Source organism: Cygnus atratus, chromosome 29 (genome assembly GCF_013377495.2).
Source record: "Cygnus atratus isolate AKBS03 ecotype Queensland, Australia chromosome 29, CAtr_DNAZoo_HiC_assembly, whole genome shotgun sequence".
Classification (NCBI taxonomy): domain Eukaryota; kingdom Metazoa; phylum Chordata; class Aves; order Anseriformes; family Anatidae; genus Cygnus; species Cygnus atratus.
This window is the reverse complement of record NC_066390.1, coordinates 1340194-1361766: the sequence shown is the minus strand read 5'-3', so window position 1 is coordinate 1361766 and position 21573 is coordinate 1340194. Positions and strand designations below refer to the sequence as shown.

At 48.5% G+C, this 21573-nt stretch overlaps 2 protein-coding genes across 2 annotated transcripts; both read right to left on the bottom strand.

The window, feature by feature from the left end:
• Nucleotides 1–6714: 6714 nt before the first annotated feature.
• Nucleotides 6715–8107, bottom strand: HOXC5 (homeobox C5). Its single transcript, XM_035571742.1, has 2 exons — nt 7651–8107; nt 6715–6929 (listed from the first exon to the last, which is right to left on the bottom strand). The coding sequence occupies exons 1-2, from the start codon at nt 8105–8107 to the stop codon at nt 6715–6717; spliced, it is 672 nt and encodes a 223-aa protein (XP_035427635.1).
• Nucleotides 8108–11242: 3135 nt separating this feature from the next.
• Nucleotides 11243–13162, bottom strand: HOXC6 (homeobox C6). The gene is given in 4 exon segments (XM_035571741.1): nt 11243–11370; nt 11373–11555; nt 12762–12813; nt 12815–13162. Coding segments are annotated over 4 exon segments (711 nt in total).
• Nucleotides 13163–21573: the final 8411 nt, after the last annotated feature.

Sequence of the window (21573 nt, the reverse complement as noted above, 5' to 3'; positions counted from 1 at the left end):
GGGGGGGGGATTTTCCCCTCCACCCCCACGAGGGAGACCAAAACCCGGCCTTCAAGCACCACCCCCGTGTTTCTCGCCAGATCTCGGGAATATTTCGCTCCGGGGGCAGCCACAGGGGGAGCCGAGGACGGAGACCCCTGCTGAGGGGGGGTCGGAGAGAAAAGGATGCTGACGCTGGAAATGAAGGAGATTTCCGCAACGCAGCGACCCGCCGGGGGCGCCGCATTGATTTGAGCTGCCTGGACGCGGACCCATCCACGCACCCCCCCCAACACCCCACCCCCCCCCCCCCAAAAAAAAAAATGCCCTGCGTGCCCCAGATGGCGTTTCATTGGAAAAATGCCGAAAAGCCGCCAGAAGCCCCCCCAAAACACCCCCTGCGCCCCCCAGGTTTGGTCTTGGCAATGGCCCCCTTTGGCCCATGCGTGGCCCACGGCCCTGGAGCCAAAAACGGGGTGGGGGGGGGGTTAAAGAGGAGGGGGCAGCGAGGGCTGGGGGGGGGGCTAAGACACCCCCACTCCCCACAACAAAGCACCTTGAGGAGGGACTTAAACCCCTCCAACAACACCACAGGGCCGAGGGGGCTGCCCAGGTCCCATTGCTGGGCTGCTCTCTGCTTTTTTTTTGGGGGGGGGAGGCTTGACCCCCCCAGGGGGCTATGGAGATTAGTTTTGGGGTCCCTAACTCTGTCACCGTGCCCCTGCCTCTCGCTCCAGCCTTACCCCAGATTTGTCCCTGCACAAATTGGCTGCAACCCTGCTCCCCCCCGGAGCACCCCAAGGTGGGGGGCAGCCCCCTCCCCTGCTCCCAGCCCAGTGGTGGCCCCTGCGAGGGGGGCTCAGCACCCACAGGGCTCCTGCACCCACAGGGAGGTTGCACACAAGCACAGGGGGAGTTGTGCACGTGCAAGGCCCTTTGTGTGTGCACACATTTTTGAAAGGGGGGGGGGGTGCACAGCTTTGTAGGCACGTGCACACTTGTGTGCATGCGTAGGAGCATGCAATCGTGTGCCTGCATGTGTACTGGCATGGGCGTGCATGCGGGTGCATTTGCACGTGTGTACAAGTGCTCATGCATTTATGCAGGATTTGCTTGCTTGCATGTGTGTGTGGACGTGTGTGCACGCATGCGCGTGCCTTTTGCACGCCTGTCTGTGCACACACGTGCATGAGTTCATGTGCGCATGCACACGGGGGTGTAACAGGGCGTGGGTGGGTGCTCCCAGGTGGGAATCACTTCCCAGGGGCATCTCCTGCACGTAAAGCCCCGAGGGTCTCCCTCACCGCTGGGGGGGGGGGGAGGGATGGAGCCCCCCCATCAGAAAAAAAAAACTCATTTCCCCAGTCAAACTCACTGTCCCAGTGTCACACGTGTGTCCCAGCCAGTGCCACCAGGCCGGGGGGGGGGGGGCTGATCCAGGCGCATCATCCCCCCCCAAGGCCCCACATTACGAACCTGCAGCTTCCCCAGAACACACCGATCGTGCCCCCCCCCGGGGACAGCATCCCCCCCTCTATACCAGGCTTGAGGCCTGGGATAAACCCAGGAGGACGGGGCCTAGCAGAGGGGTGCAGGCCCAGGGGGCAGGGGGGCACAAAGCTGAGCATCACCCCCCCAGCACCCAGAGCAGCAGGACTCCCGTGGAAAATAACGGGGGGGTGCCCCACTGCTCCCCCCGGGGCTGGCTCCTCGCAGGGGGGACCCCAAAGTGGGGGTCGAGGGGACTAAGCCACCTCTACCCCCCCCTCCGCCCAGTTCCTTGGCTCTGCTGCAAGTTTGACCCCCCCGACGGGACCCCACATCCTCTTTCTGCCTTCGGGGGGGCTCCCAGGGCCCCCAGAGCTTTCCAAGCACGGGGAGCTCCCCAGACTCGGACGTGGGGGGGTTGCAGCCGCCTCCCACGCGTGGCCACCCCACGGGGGACAAACCGGCGGCTGCCAAGCTGCTCCCCTGCCGGTACACAGCGGGGGGGCCCGGGGACACCCCCGGAGCAGCCTCGGGAGCGGCCCAGCCTCCGCTCACCTGCACCGGCCTCGCTCCCGCCTGCCTCCGCCTCCGCGCATGCACTTCGTCAGGGGTGCATTTTTTTTTTTTTAATGTCCTTTTTTTTTTTTCCCCTTTCCCCTCCTCTCTTTGCAAAGCCCAACTCTCACCGCACGGGGAGGAAAGAATAAAATAATAATAATAAAAAAATAGAATCAATTTTCAAAGCCCACGCAGACACGAAGAAATCCGCTCAAACTCCTCGCCACGGGGGTGGGGTGGGAACTGGGGGCCACGCACCTTCGGGCTGTGCCCGGGGGGGGCCGGCTGGCGGGGGGGGGGGGGGTGGTTGCTGAACCAGTACCATAGAGACCTCTTTGGCCTTATCTCGTCTCCAGCAGCCCTGGGGAGGGGAGAGGCGCTGAGATTCCTGCCCGATAAGATGCTCGCCTGCAGCTCGCCCCTTGCAAAACTGCTCGCATTCCTGCCCAACTCCCACGGAAGAAGGGGGTGGGGGTGGGGAGAGGCTAATTTTAGTTTGCAATTCTACGAACCAAATAAAAAGCAATGATAAGAACAAATAAAATAATAAATAAATAAATAATATAGAAGGAGAGCCGGGGAAAAAGTGTGAGCAAGGCAAAACTTACGGAGGTCGCCGGGGGATGCTCGGGGTCCGCGCTCCGCCTGGAGCCCCGCCGCCGCCGCGCTCCGCACTAAGCGCCTGTCCCACTGTCCCAGCATTAAACAGCTCTAGCAGCTGCGATGGTGGACAGTTAAGATTATATATGATGTAAATATATTGTGGGTTTGTCAGCTCCCCCAAACCATAAAACTTAGTTTAATGACATCACGTGCTCCCTGAGAGCCATTCAGGGCTTTTGCTTAGGGCCATCCACATAAATAACCTTCAAAAGTTTTAAACTACTAAATTCACATAGAAGCCATGAGTATTTCTGCTAATGTTCTCATGTTCTCGGTGAAAGTAAAAGAGCTTTGCTTTTTTTAAAAAAGTCCTGGATTTATATAAAAAAAATGCAACTTTGGTTTGTTTGTTGTTTTTGGGCCATTTTAAGTTCTCACTGGGTTGACACGGATGACGGGGCAAGGTAAGTCCTTTTCTATTTCCTTCTTGTTCGGCAGAGTCTTTGGGAAGGGATTGAGCAGCCGAGAGGGGAAATAAAAGGCAAATCTCTTCAAGACAGCACCAGCAACGACATCCACCAACCATCAACCAGTCCCGAGCAAAATACCCCTAAAGAAGAGAGGGACGAGGGGTCCAAAGAGCCCCCCGGGCCCCCTCGCCCCCCTCCCCAGGGCAGGATGAGCGAATAATTAATCATAAGTAACTGCCTCCGCTCCGCAGGGTGGAAATCCGAAAGTTTGAATTTTTAAGTCTTAGGGTTGGGTTTTTTTTAATTATTATTACTATGATTATTTTCGACTGCTCTCGCAGATAAAACACGAGTGGTCTCCGAGATGGTTAACCCTTGCCTTGACAAAACCAAGACGCCTTGACAGCTTCCCGGTTAAAAAGGGAGAGAAAAGACGCTGTTAAAGTACGAAATGTAATCAGAATACAAATAATAATCAAGAGACGGCGCAATAATACCGGTGAGAGAGAGGGTAATACATTGTTTAAGAGAAAATAGAACGGAATAATGAGCAATTACCAGTACACGCCAAGAGGTTTTTGTGCCTGAACAACCAGTCAATAGATTTACACAGCATGGGTAAAAAATAAAATCCTGAAAGGAAATGATTGGAATCGCTACGAGCCCTACCAGCCTCGCTGCAATCACCCCAGGCCCCAAGTCAGGGAGCCCCAGTGGTGAGCGAAAACTGGCTCAGGCAGCAAATAAATGTGCAAGGCGAGCGCTGCTTGGCTTTGCAGTATTTCACTCCAAACGGACGGCAAAATGACAGTTGGGACAGCAAAAAATGGGGATTTTCGCCTGACTGTTAAATGACAGGAAAATTAAATGTCGCCGGGCTTGCGCGAGCATTCTTTGCGGCACGCAACTTGCCAAATAACCAGAACGCAACGTCCACAAATCATAAATAAATGCAAAAACTAGAGAGAGAGATAGAAAGGAAAGCCCTCCAGGCTCGGGACGCCTCGTATAATAGCGAGAGATTCCCCACTTGAGCACGCTGTGCTAATTGTACCCGTAAAGGCAGCCGGAGCTGCTGCTGGAAGAAACTTTTGTTTGCAGGTTCAGGAAATTGTTCCATTGTTTCCGCTGTGTAAAGGAAATCCTATAAAGTTTTATGGAGCTTATTGGCTTCTCCAAGCATTTGTTTCTCCTGTAAAGAGCTCGCAAGACACAAGAGGAGTGACCCTGCGTGTGTGTGTGTGTGTGTTTGTGTGTGTCTGGGTGCACGGAGCCATGTGCCTGCGAAATATAGGTGCAGCTCTATGCAAATATTCCCGCAGACGTATAGACGTGTGCGCGCACCTCGCCGCGGTGCACGAGCGGCTCTAGAGGGTTTTTGCGCCCGCCGTACGCGCCCGCGGGCGGCGAGCACGTGGAGAGGCTCGGGGAGACCCTACACAAACAATTTTCGCAGCCCCGCGCCTATGCCATATGGCTGTAGGGTTGGAGAAGTCCATATGGAGCCAAGTGTGAGCCTCCGGGACGGATGCGCACGCCCGCTGCAACGCGTGTTTCCACCCCGGGAGCAGAGCCCATGTGTTCCGCATTAGGCCCTCCGCGTTAGCAGAGAGCAAATATACTTCCAAATATTTTAAAAAGCCAAGGAAAAGGTGTCTGGGGGCAGAGCAGCAGGGAAGCGAGGAGGGGAGCAGCCCCCAGCCCTGACCCTAGCACCTCCATCAGCCCTGGGCCCAGCACAGGGGCTCTGGGGGGTGCAGCCCCCCCCTTTCCCCAGAGCATCCCTGCAAGCAAAGCCTCTCTCCTGGCTGGAGGGGGGACGGACACAACAGGGCCTGGAGCCCCCCCACCCGCCAGACCGCCCCCCAAGCCCATCCCAATCACCTCCAGTTAGGCACTGGGACCTCCTTGCCGAGTCCAGGTGCTGCCCAACCTGCGGAGAGAGGCACCGGCTGCGAGACTTTGGGCAAAACCCTTTCCCCCCGACTACACATTTGGGGAGAGAAGAGGAGGGAGGAAGGGGGAAAGGGGTGGGGGAGAGAAAGAGAGAGGGTAATTTTAAACCGATATTCCTATTAAAATGCCATCTGCCAGCCGAGGACACCAGCCTGGAAGGAAAAGCCCGAGAGAAAAAAATAATAAAAAAAAAAACAAGCCCGAGCTGGGTCATGAGCAGCTCACCGGGCACGTCCATAAAGGCCCCCAGACAGGAGCTAAACACTAAAAAAAAAAAATAAAAAAAATTCCCCCCTTCCCAATACAGCTCTGGGAAATAGGAAGAGCAGCACGTACATTTTCCGGGGAAGGGGAGGACATTCTGCGCTAAAGCACCCCTCCACCCTCTGCTCTCCCGAACACTGCTTTTAAAAAATAGGAAAAAAAAAAAGGAAAAAAGCAATATAAAGAATCAATACTTTGCCAAAGTAGCAGGAGGAGCCGAAAGCTGCTCCGAGACGGGAAAGGAGCACAGAAAGGCATCTGCCCGGCACGCCAACTTTTTGGGTTATTTACTGTTTATTCCGTATGACAAAATATAAGTTTCATGGTCCTCTCGCACAGAAAACGGCAACCAATAAATATACCGAGTACATTATTGCGGAATTAAAGAAAAAAAAAAAAAGTTACTGCAATGGACTGAATTTAGACAAAGATGTACAAATCTGGGTTCGCCTTGGCCTTTTAATATATATCTTAGCATTTAGCAAATCTACATTAATTACGCAACAAATAAATACACAATAATAATAAGTCCAGAGGCTATTTCTCCCTCCCCCACCTCCCATGCTGCACTCTCCTGCTCGGAGATTTCGGAGGGTCCGCGCAAGCCGGTGTCTCCCGGTCTATTCATTTCTTTTATATGCAAATAATAATAAAATAACGCCATCCGAGTGCCACGAAAAGCCCCCCCGGGGACCCCCCCGGCCCCTCTGCGGGGCTTTGCGGGGGGCTGAGGACAAGTGCAGGGAGGCAGCGGTGGGGCTTTGCCGAGCCGCAGCCAGGGTCAACATTTTCCTTCCGACTTCAGGGAGCAGAGCGGGGGGGGTCCTGCCCGAGCATCCCGGCAGGCAGATGGGGGCTCACCCCCCCCCCCCCCAACACACACCAGCCATTTCCTTCCCCCAGAAGGGCGAGCAGAGGGCAAAGAGGAGGCTGGGACTTCAGGCTTGGCGTTTGGCTCTGGGTTTTTTGTTCTTTTCTTCCTTCGCCAGCTCTCTGATTTTTTTTTATTTTTATTTTTTTCCTGTGAATATTGCGATTTTTAGAGCTGACGGATCAGGACCCAGCCACCCTGCGGATTTATATTTTCTTAGCCTTTTTTTTTCTTTCTTTTTTTTTTTTTTTCGAGCAACCTCACGGTGATTTTTTTCCCCAAAGAGCGCACAGGTTAGGACACTTAGTAACAACCTAAAGAGCGACACACTAAATTTTGCATGAAGCTAACAGCGGGTTTTTGCATACTAACAAGAGATCTCCTTTGTCTGACGGATTTGTGAGGGTACGGACCAGAGTCCATTCAGCATCTCCCTCCCTCCCCACCCCGAAATAAAAGTTTCCTCAAGGTAGCTTACACCAGAACTCGTGGAAAGAGCTGGACCCCCATCTCCTGCGAGCCCACCTAAAGAGCCTCTTTGCTTTTCAACTTGGAATCTTTCTTCCACTTCATCCTCCGGTTTTGAAACCATATTTTGATCTGTCTCTCGTTCAAGCACAGGTTGTTGGCTATCTCAATGCGCCTCCGCCGGGTGAGGTATCTGTTAAAATGAAATTCTTTCTCCAGTTCCAGAGTTTGGTAGCGGGTGTAGCTGGTCCGGGACCGTTTGCCATCCGTTTCTGGAAAACGCAAGACACCACATGAAAAGCCAAACCGATTCTGGAGAGATTTATTTTCGTATTTTTTATTTTATTTAATTTTTTTATTTGTTAAGGATAAAATCGGGGTACAACAGCGGGATACAGAGAAGTTTGCTGGGGCACTTCGGGCACTTGGGCTTTGGTCACGCAGGGAGGCTGGGAGTGCAGGAGCCTGAAATCCTTCATTCCCCAACACCTTCAGCCCCAAGTCCCCCCCTTCCTTCCAAGGCACAGATCAAACGCATGTAGATTAGCCAGAAGTGAACCTGTTTCCTCTCAGACAATAAGGAAGTGTACAAAGGAGGGAAATATCTTTTCTTGGGGCTCTCGCCTTTCTTTTCCTCAGCCCTGGGAAGGTGGAGGGGAAAATTCTGCCCATGCTTCCCTCCCTCCACCTTCGCTTCTGGTGTCTTTTTTTAAAGCTCACCCTAAAAGAACATGTGTATTTCAAGTTATTTTTAACCCCCCCTTCCCAAAAAAATGGAATATTGCCTTTTATACACGTTTTGTTTCTATGATCCAATTATGCTGTCATAAATTTGGGCGTATATAGCCTCTAAGCCTTTTAGTGGACAGTTTTACGAGCAATTGATGCCTTAGTCGTAAAATTTACGACCTCAGGTTTTTTATTATTTGCCCCGTATGGCCTATAAAACCAAGGCAAATCCTGTGAAACAAAATCAAGAAGTGAAAGTTTTACCATGGCTCATGTGTAGTTTGGTCATCCACGGGTAAATTTGTGGAGGTTGTTGCTGCTGCAGTTGTGGTCCTCCTTGTTGTGCTGTTTGCACGGGCTCAGCTTTGATTTCGCCAGAGCTCTTAGATCTCTCTTCCAGCGCCGTGTTAGCAGTCTTCTGACTGTAAATTCCGGGGTTTAGAGGTGCCTGGTCGTCTCTGGCTAAAGGATGCCCTGAAGAACCCATGACCGTGCAGGAAGGTCGCTCGGGGTTAGCTCGGGGGGCTGCAGACATGTCCAAGCCGCTCAGAGAGTTGGCAGCCCCAGAGGAGGGGAATGTGATGCTTAGATCCAAGCCACTGTAGCAGTACCTGGATGACTGAACCTCAGGCACACTTCCATAATTTCCATAACTTTGCATGGCATAGGCAGGAACATTGGGACTTTGCTTATAAAACGAATTGGCGACGTAAGAACTCATGGCGGAGGAGGGGAAAAAAAAAAAAAAAAAGGGGGGGGAAAAATTTGGGGAGGGGGGGATTTTTTTTTTTTTGCCTTTTTTTTTTTTTTTTTTTGTGCAACCGCTTTGATTGGGGTGATTTGTGGCCCTTTGAAGTTCAGGGGTGGGGGGGGTGGGGGGGGGGGCCCGTTTTGTTCCTCCTAAAGTGCAGAATTTATAGGTGGGGATTCTTCTTTCTTTTCCCCCTATATGCTCTGCCCAAATATGGGATATTTAAGTGGCGTCACGTGAAGGAGCCGGCCAGTCATCAATTTGCCTTGATGACCCCGGGCGGGTTATTGATGGGCGCCCGCGAAGCGCCGCGGAAGGCGCGGGGGTGCGCGGGGGGTGCGCGGGGGAGCGCGCCGCGGGACGGCGAGGCGGCAGCGGCACCTAGCGCCCTGCCCCGGCACCGCACCGCCGCTCCGCACCCCCCCGCGCAGCTCCGCGCCCCCCCCCCCCATCCCTCCGTTCCCACGTTTTTGTTTTTTTTTCCCTTTTTTTTTTTTTTTTTTTTAATTATTACTATTATTATTTCCTCCGCCTTGCGCGCATCCCCAAATCGCATCTCGTGGGAAAGGCTCGGTTTTGAGTGGGTGCGAGCTCGCAGCAGCGCGTTGGCTCCGCGTAATAAATCTTGGCGTATTTTTTTTTGCTGGCTGGGTGGAAGGAAGCACTTTCCCCGTTGCTTTTTTTTTTTTTTTTTTTTTTTTTTTCCCCAGATTTAGGGAGTGGTGGCGGTCGGGGAAGCTCCTTAGCGCTATGCACGGGCTGCTCCTCGCATGTAGCTCCTCCAATGCGCCAAAGTTTACATTCCTGTTACCTTTCCCCCTGCAATTTATTGCTGGCAGAAGCCTGGATCTTGCCTGCTGCTCGCTGAGAAACCAGCCCTCTCTTCAAAGGGCACTGCGAGGGAAATAAATGCCTCCAAATCTGACTTTCCAGCCCTCCTTTCTGCACTGGAGCAGGGTGTGTGTGCGGTGGGAGACGAGCAGCACCGAGCCCCCCCAGCCTGCTGCGGCTCCGGGCACCGCATTACAGACCTGAGCACATTTCTTTCTATTCGGTATCCATCCAATACCTAGATAATGCCTTCAATGCGCTGGCTGTTGCATATTGCCTTCCTTCTCTCTGTAGACGCTGAATTATATATGTGTGGTGGTGGGTATACGTATGGTTTTGTCCTTCTTTTTTTTCTTTTTTTTTTTTTTTTTTGAAATTCAAAATGGTTTACACCCAGGGAGCCTCCTGCTCCCTGTCCAGGTCGCTACCCTCTTGCAAAACGCTCTTGGCTTGTGGTTGTTGGTGGTGTTTGCTTGTTTTGTTTCGTTTTAAGACAGATTTTTTTCGTCTTTCCTGCGCCTTTCAAAAATCGCCTGCACATTCCAGGCTGGAGACGAGCAAAGGATGGGCTGAAAAATCTTCCCCAGGCTTTTTTTTTTCCTTTTTTTTTTTCTTTTTTTTTTTTTCCTTCTTGTCCCTTTTATTTATTTATTTTTTTCCTGGTAATGGTCACTTAACACCGAATCCTGGTTGTTTCATAAAAAAACTTGAAGGGGACTAAGCAGCTTCCAGGGCAGTGTTAGCCCCGGCTGAGTGCTACCTAGTGAACAGCCGAGCAAATAGGGGAGCATTGACAAAGAGGAGAGAAAATGCAGTTTCTTATCCAGCCTTCGTAATACATTATCCGAGCCTGCAATCCACAGCACTCCCATCAGCAGGGTTTGTTTCATAGCGTTATATCGACAATTTCCGCTCTCCCAAGGATGAGTTTCTGGATAAAAGTGACTCCCCCCTCCCTGGAAAGGTTTATTGGGTCGAGATAGGGCTGAGGGGAAGTGGGTCCTTCCGCAGAGCTGGCAGATTCTCAGCTTTGGAGAGGTCGAATTAAATCAAAATAATAACAGTGGTAATAAAAAGAATCAAAACCTTGGAGCTGGTATTTGACTGAGGAGGTTGCAATAAGAAATATATACTGTTTTGAACTTTGGAAATCCATTTTAATCATGAAGCGAGAGGTATGGCATAGATTCCTGATGCCACCGAACAATACAGTAACAAGACTAATTCAAGGAGACAAAGCAAAATGTATTTTTTCCCCCTTTTTTTTTTTGGAATACTCTTGAATGAGAGAGGTATGAAGGAGGGAGAAAAAGGGGAGAGGGAGCTGATTTTCAGGAACAACACACAGAAGATAAGTGAACTTTCTAACAGGCTGTTATCAACATGAAAGGTTTCAACTGAAGCTCAGAGGCCATTCTATAAACTTTAAAAATAATATTCAGTTTTTATTAAATACTCAACATAGTCCTCTGGACATGACCTTTATACATGAGAGGGTGTAACACAAGATTTTTTTTTTTTTCTTTTCTCTTCTACTGCTATAGAACTCCATTCACTTTATACCGTGGAACATTACAGTGCTAAACATAAATATAAATACAGGTACCACAAACACAGTTAAAAATATTCACACAGAAACTGTCACAGTTTGTAGTATGCAGTGATGAGCCCAGGTATCTGCTTAAATACAAGTAGGGTACTCTCGGAAATGCTATATTTACGTGGAAGGAGCTTTCGCAGGGATTCAGATTTTTCACCATGGGAGGAGAAACTCGTGTGGCTGGCGGAAGGGGAAGCGGGGGGGGGGGGGGGCTGAGGCCGTCTCCAGGGCCGTGCCTCTCGCAAGCCCAATTTGGAGGGGGGGGGGGGGGCAGAAAGTGGAGGGGGGGGGGCTTGAAGGTTGGGGGGGAGAGGATAAGTGTGCGGTTGGAAACAGTCTTATTCCGAGTGAGATAAATAGGCGATGTGTGTGCGGGGGGAAGGGGGGGCACTGAAGAGAGCGGGGAGTTCTGAAGTGTGTGGGGGGAGCGCTGGGGGGGGTTCCACATTTCCACATTAGCCTTTTTTTTTTTATATAATTCCCCCCATTATTCTTCTTTTATAAGAATAATTATTTTTTTTCTTTTTTTTTTTTCTTTTTTTTTTTTTTAACCGTAGCCAAACGTTGTGCCAGTGATAAATAGGGGGGGGAGGGGGGGTATTCTTATTTTTTGGAGGGGGGGGGGATCGGAGGGGGTGGGGGGGCGGGGGGGGGGGGGTGGGGGGCGTCCCTTTTCACTCCTTCTGCTTCTCCTCCTCTGTCTCTTCTCGCTTCTCCTCCTTGGCCAAGCTATCGGCGGCGGCTGCGGCTGCCCCACCGCCCGCCCCGGAGAGGGTCGAGCTCAAGTTGCTCTCCTTTTTCACTTCATCCGCCGGTTCTGGAACCAGATTTTGATCTGCCGCTCCGTCAGGCAGAGCGCGTTGGCGATCTCGATGCGCCGCCGCCGCGTCAGGTAGCGGTTGAAGTGAAATTCCTTCTCCAGCTCCAGCGTCTGGTAACGGGAATAAATCTGGCGGCCCCGCCGGCGGTCGGCCCCGTAGCCCACTCCTAGGGGAGCCGAGACAAAACAGACTAAAAATCGTGAGCGCGGGGGGCGAGCGCCCGCGCCCCTCCGCCCCCGCGCAGCCCCGCGCCGCCCCACGCCTCCCCCCCCCCCCCCCCCGCCGCCCCCTCCCCGGCACCCCCCCATTTTCCTCCTTTTTCATCCCCCCCTTGGCACGTTTTCCCTCGGGATGCTGCCTTTTTTTTTTTTTTTTTAAAATCTCTTTTGTATTTGTGTTTTTTTTTTTTCCTTTATTTTTTAATTATTTTTTAGTTATTTTTTTCCCTTTTCACTTATTTTTTTCCCTTTTCACTTATCATTCCCTTGTCACTCATCTTTCCCTTTTCACTTATCTTTCCCTCTTCACTTATTTTTTCCCTCTTCACTTATTTTTTCTCTTTTCACTTATTTTTCCCTTTTCACTTATTTATCCCTTTTCACTTATGTTTTCCTTTCTCACTTATGTTTTCCTTTTTCACTTATGTTTTAATTTTTTACTTATTTTTTCATTTTTTACTTATTTTTCTTTTTTACTTATATTTCTTTACTTGTATTTCTTTTACTTCTTTTCCTTTCTACTTCTTTTTTTCGTACTTTTTTGCTGTTTACTTATTTCCCCTTTTTACTTATTTTCCTTCTTACTTATTTCCCCTTCCACTTATTTCCCCTTTTTTATTTATTTCCCTTTTCACTCATTTCCCCCCTTTTTATTTATTTCCCTTTATTTATTTCCCCTTTATTTATTTATTTTTTCCTTATCTTTTTTTTCCCTTTTTACTATTCATTATTCATTTTTAACCCCCCCCCTCCCTCCACCATTTCTCTCCTTTTCCAGCCAATTTGGGGTTGCTTGGGGGGGCGGGGGGGGGCAAAGTGCCCCTCGTCCTGCGGGGAGCACGACCGCACTTTCCGCCCCCATCATTAAAACTTATTTTACCCCAGTAATATTTTGTGCTTAACTCCCGAGCAGAGCTCGCTGCACTTTATTATAGATATTTTACACTCTCGAAGTCTTTTAATTAGAAAGAGCATAACAAGCCATATTTGCTTGCAACAACTTAACAAATAAAAGGCCTGTAGCTGCAACTGTGAAGGAGCTATATTATTGTTTTTATGGGGCCATAAAAAGTCGCTCAGCCTGTTCTGCTAGGGAGAAGGTCGTAAAGATGGTTCAGTTTATTTAATTTATATCTCCGAGCTGTAAAACTTACCACTGTGGGAGTTCATACGCTGCATCCATGGGTATATTTGAATGCTAGTTTTTTTGTTCTTGCGAAGTGTTCCTGTTTTGGTCACTGGTAAAATCCTGTGCGATTGATGTCTGTGTATTATGTCCCATAGAATTTTGCCTGCAGCTAGAAAGCATGTCTTTTTCTTGGTAAAAAGCATTAGATCCATAGTCATAAGGTCCTCGGCTGGAGCTAAACACAACATTATCTTGCGGTGAATAAAAAGGAGAAGAATAAATCCGGTTTTGAGCAACGGCTGCTCCATAAGTAGAAAAATGCCTGACAGGGTCATAGGCAGTTGAATTGAGGGCTACGTTGGGAAGCACCTCTTGGCCACTGGTTAGATGGCAGGATAAAGATGGGTTTGTAAAATAGGAATTCATATCGTCCTCTATACCTGGCTGTGTGATTTCTTTAATATTTATTTCTGTCTCCAGTTTGTAGTCTGAACTAGATTGTTATAGGGAAGGCTCTGCTCCAGGACAGACAAAATGACAAAGTCAGCTGACCCGGGGGGAGCCAATGGGGAGGCGGGTGTCAAAAAGGGAAAAATTGCTTTTGCTTCTGTTGATTCCCTAGTTGAAACTAAGTGTGCATTGAAAGTAAGTCCTGCACCCCCAAAACCCCCCAAGCAGCCCCGGGGAGCCCGGGGGGGGCCGGGGGGTGGCGGCGCTCCCGGAGCCATCGCTGGGTCCTGCCCCGGAGGCAGCTGCGGCCAAGTGGGAGCTGGTGCAAATTTCCCAACCCAGCCTCAACTTTTCTCTCCCCACACCCCCCTTTTTCTGCCCCATGGACACTGGGGTTTGGAGGCACCGTGCGTTGTGTTGTGTTTTTTTTTTTTTCCCTTCTTTTTGATTTTTTTTTAAAGAAATGTTTGCTTAATATCTTGTAATAAAATAGCTCAGAATTCACAGTAATAAATCTCAGATGTCCACAGAATATTAAGCCATAAATTATCCCGTTTTTTTTTTTTTTTTTTGTCTTGTTCTCATGTAGCATTGGTCAATATTATGGAATCAAATGGTTGTGTTCTTGATGAGAAAATATTACATAAAGAGAGGGGGAAAACATGGCGACTTCTGAATTGATAACGTGTTTCAGAGCATTCCTAAAGTATGTCTTTGGGAGGGGAAAAAAAAGAAAAGACAGACAAGAAACACACAACATTGCGAACTCAGGTTAGCCTGGAAGTTAGGTTTCTCCTCTAGTGCAGTTTGACATTTCTCTCCTGCACGTTTCCCTGCTAATTTTCAACGTGTGGCAATGCTAGAGGATATTTACATTTTCAACAGCAACTACAACAACAACAACAAAAAAGAGCACTTCTATCCGTAATTGAGAGCAATTGGGAGCCTGGGCTGGGGATGCAACCTCGTGTTTATGTTTGCAGAAATTTATAGTTTCAGATATTTACAACTGATTGGGAAACTTCTATTGCAAATATTTAGTTAGATGAAAGAGGGGATTATATTACATCTTCTCTGGGTAGATTGCACCTAGAACTAATTGAAATGAAGACAGCTAATCTAATTTTAATTTCAATCTAGAGCCATAAATTGCCCCTTAAATGTAAAACATACCTGCTGATCTGTAAATATTGCAAGGTATCTTTATCATTCTGGTGGCTTCCTATTTAAAAATTCAATTATGGCGGGGAAACCCTGGCCTCCTCTCTTTTTTTTTTTTTTTTTTAACCTCCTTCGTGTCCACATTTTTATTTTAAATGTAAGGGTGCGTGGGGCTGCTGACTGGAGGGTTTCTAGGTGCACACTCAAATTCGAAACTGAGAGCATTTGTTTGTCCTGTTCTCAATCAATGGACTTAATTCCTTTTAGCGATGTATATCTAAAAGATTTTAGCTGACAAAGAAGGGTTGGGGGGGGCTGTATATTTTTCCCCCAGCTATAACAGGAACCCGGATGCCAACGGATTTTATGCTCTTTTTCCTCTGTGTAACAAAGCAAAGTAATCAATGGTAGCAATAAAACCATAAACGAGACTACAACTGAAAAAAAAAAGCTCGTGTATTCATCTTCTATAACGTTAAGGCTTCCCCTGAGTGTCACTAGGGGAAAAAATAAAGTTTCTAACCAAAAGAAGGAGATAGCTGCAAGTATGCACCATGTTATTTAGCACATGTACCTTGTTAGGGAGCGCAGCCTGACTTTACCTTAGGCTGCCCAACTTGTAGCCAGCCTAGTACAGATATAAGACTCATGGACATGGGGAAGATTTACAGGCGTTTTCCCCAAAAAAGCGAACTTCAGTTTGCTTTCGTTCTCCTCCTCTTCCTTTCCCCTTTCCCCCAGCCCTCTGGCAGAGCCTACCCGGGAATTTATGGAATCCAACAAACTGGAGAAAATAGAGAAAGTAGCACAGAAATGCAATTACAGAGGGCTTTTTCCGCCTTCTGCTTCCCCCCCCCCCCCAAGCCAGAGGCACTCTCAGCTGGACATATCTGGAGAGCCAGGGCTGTGCTGCAAATATTGTTAGCCATGGGCACATCTCTGAACCCAGTCCTTTCAGGGCATGGTTACTTTGGAAACCAACGCTAACCCTGAAAGCTGCTTCCAGATATTAAATTGTTGCAGGGTCCAACAAATGGACTGGCCGGATAGATGGATGAATGAGGGCTTTGCAGTTATTGGCGTGTTGTCTTACCTTATGTATTACTTACAGCCCAATGCAATTTGGCGAGTAAATTAAAAGTAGCTCCAGCTCTATGGGTTGGACCTTTGCTAGGGCAGATTCACGTGGGGAGTTTCACCTATGGAAGGGCATTTATAATGACGCCAACCTTGCCAAAGTTTGGAGGAAAGTCTGGTGCTGGAAGGACACCCTCTGGGCTGCTTTTTTAATTATTATTATTCTTTTATTTGCTTTTTGCTTTTGCTTCCCCCCCCCCTTTTTTTTTTCTTCTTTTTTTTTTTTTTGTATAGGTGCTCGGGGGCTGTTGTATCCGAGACCTGTGTGATAACCGTGTGACTAGGAGTCGAGAAAGTTAAGTGTTTTATTACTTCTCTAAACAGAGGGCAAGTCTTAAAAGTCTGGTCGATTTATAGTGAACAGAAACCAGCTGCCGTAAAGAAACTTAAAATAGAATCCTCTCCCCACGTTAAAAATCAGGTTTCTGGGTAGAAAAGGGAGACACAGAGAGGAGAGGGTAGGAAAAAAAAAAAAAAAAAAAAGGCACAGCCACCCCAAAAAGCTCCTGCAAATACAAATGAGGCAACATTAAAGTATGTTTTGCTCACTGCAATTCCTCAGTCTCACGTTTTGAATGCACTGGATTTTTTTTTTCCCATTGATATTTTCTAGCAGTTTGGGGATTTCTCGAAAGTATTTCATCAAGATATGTCACTACCAAAAAGGTATTTATTTTTTCCCCCATGAAAACATGTACAGGGAATATGTGGGGCGCTTTCTGGTTAAATTGGTCTGCAAACAATTATGTAAACTCATCAGCAGAAGCAAGAACAGATGTTTTATTAAAAGTGCTACACAGCAGTAGAAATATGTACAAGTCTTCGAGTAGCTCTTTAATAGGAGTTGCTCTTTGTTCCCAGAAAAGAAAAGCGCCCATAGAAATCTGAAATAACATTCGCCACTCATAAGCCATATTCCCCCCTTTTTTTCCCCCTTCTCCCCACTCTGATGTTCACACAGAGAGGGAGGAGAGAGGGAAAGGAGGTGGGGGGGGAGAAAGAAAAAATACGTGTCGGGAGATTTCCTCCCCCCTCCCAGCTATAATTAGCGAATTGATGAACTGATTTAGAAAAAGGCTTCAAAAAAATGCAAGCCCAACACATGTGTTTTCTATCCCTCAGTAATTACTGAAAGGAAACAAATCCAAATCGGTGTCCCCCCCTCCCTCCTTAAACAGCCTACAGCCTTAATAAACCGCTACTGTCAGGCTCGCATTCTGCGCAGCCCTGCGAGCCGCGGGTTGTTTGTTTGAAGAGGGGCTGGGTGGGATTTGCTGTTTTGTTCCAGCCACGTTGACCACTTGGGTCCGAGCCCGGCCCGGGGAGCAGCCGGGCCCCCCCCCGCGGCCATGCCATGCCCGGGGACCGGGACACACCGGGGGCACCGAGCCCCAACGTGCCCCCCCCTCTCCGGAGCAAAAAAAAAAATCCCAATGGTCCAAGCAGGGTGCGTGTGGGGGGGTTGTTATGCCAAGTGCTTGCAAAACGCCTCTTTTTGGGATGCGGGCGGGCGGGGGGGGGCACCCCTGTGCTGCAGAGGGGCGATGTCCCCCCCCCCAGATGTGCCCACAGCCCTGAGTGTGCAAGGCGCACACGCGCGTACACGCCACTGACATCTGGCCATAAGGCTGCGTGCTCACATCTGATTAAATACTTGAAGCTCTTAGAGGTAAATACAAGTGATGCCATTAAAAGCCTTTTTATTTAAACTGATTTCACCTTGTATATGTTATCTCTTCCTTCCCCCCCTTCCCTTTGCTTCCCCCCCCCCTTTTTTTTTTAACTTGACATTTATGGCACACGTGAGTCCTAATTATTTATTTGGGTCTTTCGCTGGGAATTTATTCCTGCTCTTTACAACAGGGCTTTCCTAGTCAAATATTGCTTTTGCTGTAAATAACGCCTAAAAAAAAATAAAAATAAAAATAAAAAGGGCACCACGATAACAACAACAAACTCCTGGAGGTTTATGTGGAGCATATTCGCCACGGGCTACCTCTCCCCCAGCCTGAAATGGCTCGCATTGTTTTGGAGCCGTGTCTATTCTCTGCTCTCTGTAATTACAACCTCGGAGTCAGAGTCTGGGCAGCTCTTGATTAAAAAAAAAAAAAAAAAAAAAAGAGAGAGAGAGAGAAGGAGAAGAAGATGAAATCTCTCCTTCCCCTGAATACTTCTATTCAGAGCTTGATAGACTGTTTAAACTTTACTCCGGCGCTGCAGATAGCGCGATTTGAAGAGGGTGGCCTATTTGGGAGGTTTATTTGCCAATTAAAAGGCATCTCCCGCACAAAGATGCACAGAGCCATAATTAGCGAAAACACCCATTTTCCCCCACCGCCACCCATATCTTTCCAAGAAGACGGGTTAAAAATAAATAAATAAAAAATAAATAAAAAGAAAAAAAAAAAGAAAAAGAAAACAGCGCCGTTTCCGCGATTTTTTTTAATGCAAAGCTCCGCAACACCCAGTTTCGCCCTAGGTAGATAAAGAAGGGAGCATTCACCGCCCCGCGGATGGGGTTCCCAGACGAGGCAGTTCTTTGCCTTCGCCTTTTCCTATTGATTTTTTGCTGCGTGGCGGTGGGAAATGGCCTTAAACGTGTTGTTGTTGTCCTGGTTTTATTCTCAGAGTTGGGTTAGGAAAGTGTGCCCTTCGGGCGCCCTGCAAAGTTCAGGGCGACTCCAGGTTGCAACGCGGAAAAAAAAAATAATATATATATATATATATAATAACAATGATAATAAAAATAATAGTGGGGAAATACCCTGGAGCCGGGCTTTTCTCCTCGCCTGCAAAAGCCCTCATTCTCTGCACACATTTCCAGGGAAAGGAATGGGGTGAAAAAAAAAAAAAGAAAGAAAAAAGGCAGAATTCTGGAAATTGTCAAAACACATGTCTCCTAAACAGGAAGCTGGGAGGTGTGTGGGGAAGAGAAATTAATGTGTTCCTACTTCTGAAATTTATCCCTTCATTCTGCCGAGCCTTGAAAGCACTTTCTGACACTTTTAAGCGTTTATTTGTATTTTCTCCGCGTCGATATTGCGACGGGCGGAGGAGGCTTTTCTTTCTGAAATATTCTGCCTAATCTGCGGGATTGATTTATTTCATTTTTCTTCTCCTTTCCCCAGATCCATTGGCGACCCCCGGCCCATCCAAAGGAGGCAGCACCGAAACCGAGCCCGGCCGGGGGGCTCCCGCAAACGCGGGGGCAAAAACCCCGGGCGCTGCAGCTCCACGCCAAAAGCTCGAGAAGTGTCTCCAGCGCTAGGAAGGGGAGCCAAAAAAAGCGAGAAAGCCCCAATATTTTAGGAGATGTGAAATCGCTGAGTGGTGCATTGTTTACAGGGAAGTGGCTGGCGGCTGCGAAACATTCCTGCTGGCTCCTCCGCTAAAAGTGCGGGCGAGTGGGTGGATTTTTTTTTTTTTTTTTTCCCTTCGGCCTCATGCACGGAAATGTCTTTTTTTGCCCCAATTTTGCCGGGCGGAGGGGTGGGATGGCGTCACGGCGTGCCCGCAGGTAGCAGTGTCCCGAGCGGGGCGTTGCAGCAGGGAAAAAAATCTGATTTTTTTTGGTTGTTGTTGGTTTCCTTTGGGTGTTGATTTCGCGACGGACTGGAAACATTCCCTAAAATCCCGCTGGAAAAATTAAAATGGCAAAAATGAAAAGGACAGTGGCACTCGTGACGTCACGCTCGTCACGGACAATACTTGGTGGCGTAAAATCCCCCAAAAACGCTATTTTGCTGCATATGTGTGTGCACCTACATGTAAACATACGTACATACGTGTACCAACGCGATTGCTTATGCTCGGTGTACAGATTAAAAATAAAAAGGAGTACGATGTTATTACGTTCTGCAAGGATAACTCAGCAGTGAAAAATTGTTGTCATTAACTATAGGCAGTTTTACACTTTATTCTTTGCAGATATGAAGGCAGAAATTTAATCATAGGTCGCAAGAAAAAAAATAATAATTCAGGAAACAATAATAGTTGCCTTAATGATGTTTTTTTTTAGAGGCGATCACTTAGGCAGAATTAAACTATATATTTGGAGACAACCTCTTGAGTACTTTGGCGAATTTATACATTTACATCGTCTTTAATCGAGCAACAATTTAATATTTCAGGATTTGCTTAAATACACTCATATTTTCAGGGGGAAAATACCGTTCCTGAGTTGACATGCCTTATCTATTTTTATGAGTTCGCGTACATTGGAATGATTTAAAACACGGTAACACGGAACGAAAGGCGCTTAGGAACAAAAAAAAAAAAAAAAAAAAGGAAAAAAAAAGAAAAAAACTCTCGAATTAGCAGAAAGTGCAACCGAGGAGTTTCGAATGGCTTTGAGAAACTTTAGGAAGTTTGGTTCAGCTCAGGCGAGGGTTTATGGACGAGCGAGGAGGGGGCCGGGGGGGGACACACACGCCTCAATGTTAAAGGGACTAAAACTTCTTTGCAAAGTGGGGTTTTATGGCGGGATAACGTTTCGCAGACGTTTGCACCCTCTCCCAGCGGAGCAGGGTTATTTTTCCTCTCCCCTCCCCGTCTGATCCTCTGTCGCCCACCCCCGGTGTTGTGTCTCCCCCCCCCCCCCCCACATTTACACAAACGGAAAGAGGGGGGAGGAAAAAAAAAAAAAAAAAGAGGCACCAAATTGCAAAATTGCTGGATTGCAAGTTTCTGTCACTTGGTGGCAGTATACAAAACAAGTAAACAAAAACGTGCAGAAATTTAAACACTCCCGGGGGGGGGGGGGGAAGGGGGGCAAAGGGGGGGCAATACCTGTGGGACAATAGCCCCGTGGCCCCGCATCCCCAGCTCCGGGGCGAGGGCTTTGGCTGGAGGACGAATCTGGGGGGGTTGTGGGTTTTTTGTGTGCTTTTTCTCTCTCTCTCTCTTTTTTTTTTTTTCCGCATTGCTCTCTCCCCCTCCTTTTTTTTTTTTCTTTTTTTTTTTCTTTTTTTTTTTTCTGGGTTTCCTCTCCGCCCCCCATTGAAGTCTTGGGTCTTTAGTCTAGGGACAAAGCCTTTTACAGCAAGGTGTGTCCCCATGCGACAAAGGCAGCGGGAGCAGCGTGTCCTCTGCAGACTGCGTCCAGACACCCGCAATTTCGGGGACTTCTGCCTTTTATTGTGTTTGTGTCTGGGGAGGAGGGGGAGGGAGACGGGGCTGCTTCTCGCCTCCTTTCCCCTGCTCCCACCCCCCCGATTTCCCCTTGCACCCCCGGCTGGAGGTCACCGCGCTGCTGTAAAACACTTTGGGGCGCCCTGCCCCGATTTCCTTGCTTTTCCGCCCAAACCCGAGCCCACACTTTCTCTCCCGGCGAACCCAAACCCGAAGGGAAAGGCCTTTTTCTGTTAGCCCTGACCTCAAGCACAAACACTGAAAATCACAACTGTTGTGGCTTTTTTCCCCTTTTTCTCCATTTTTTTTTTCCCTGAGAGCGCGAGCTGCAGGGATTACAGCCCCGCCAACACCAGTAACAAGATCTCCAAGTCTCTCCGCCAAAAAGAAAAACCTTGATCCCCAATGCTACGCATCATCTTTGCCCAAAGCCCAATTTCTCCTCTATGACGAATTTTTTTATCACTCTGACCCATCAATATTTTTTTTTAATCGCTCCGAGCCTCGCTTTTTTATCCTTCTCCTCCCCAAGCCCAGCTCCGCAAATTTCCCCCTCGAAAGTCTTTGGTGCACAAAGCTCCGGGCAGAAACACGGCCAAAAATAACATTTAATCGTGCAATAGCTCCTGAGATACGGAGCCCGTAGAAAATCGATCCGGACACGACCACGTTCACCGCTCGCACCTAACGCCAGCGGTGGTTTGGCACGAGCTCATCTATTATTTCTGGTGGGTTTTTCTTTGATTCGTTCCCCGAGCCGAATTCCTTCACACGACAAGTTGGGAAATCGCCTGGTTATCAGCGGCTCTTTGTAGTGCCAGGTTTTCCAGGCTCTGACAAAACGGCGGCTTTGGCACAATGAAGCAACCCCACGCTGGAGCTCTGCGGTCCTGAATTTGGTGCCCTTGGGTGCCAGCCGAGATAAGCGCCCACGCGTGGGGCAGATCGCGTCCCGCAGG

Excerpts from the sequence above, each read along its gene's own strand:
- HOXC5 (XM_035571742.1), bottom strand. The coding sequence starts at position 8,107 with ATGAGTTCTTACGTCGCCAATTCGTTTTATAAGCAAAGTCCCAATGTT. Across the intron at positions 6,930-7,650 it reads CAAACTACACATGAGCCATG|AAACGGATGGCAAACGGTCC; the intron begins GTAAAACTTTCA and ends TGCGTTTTCCAG.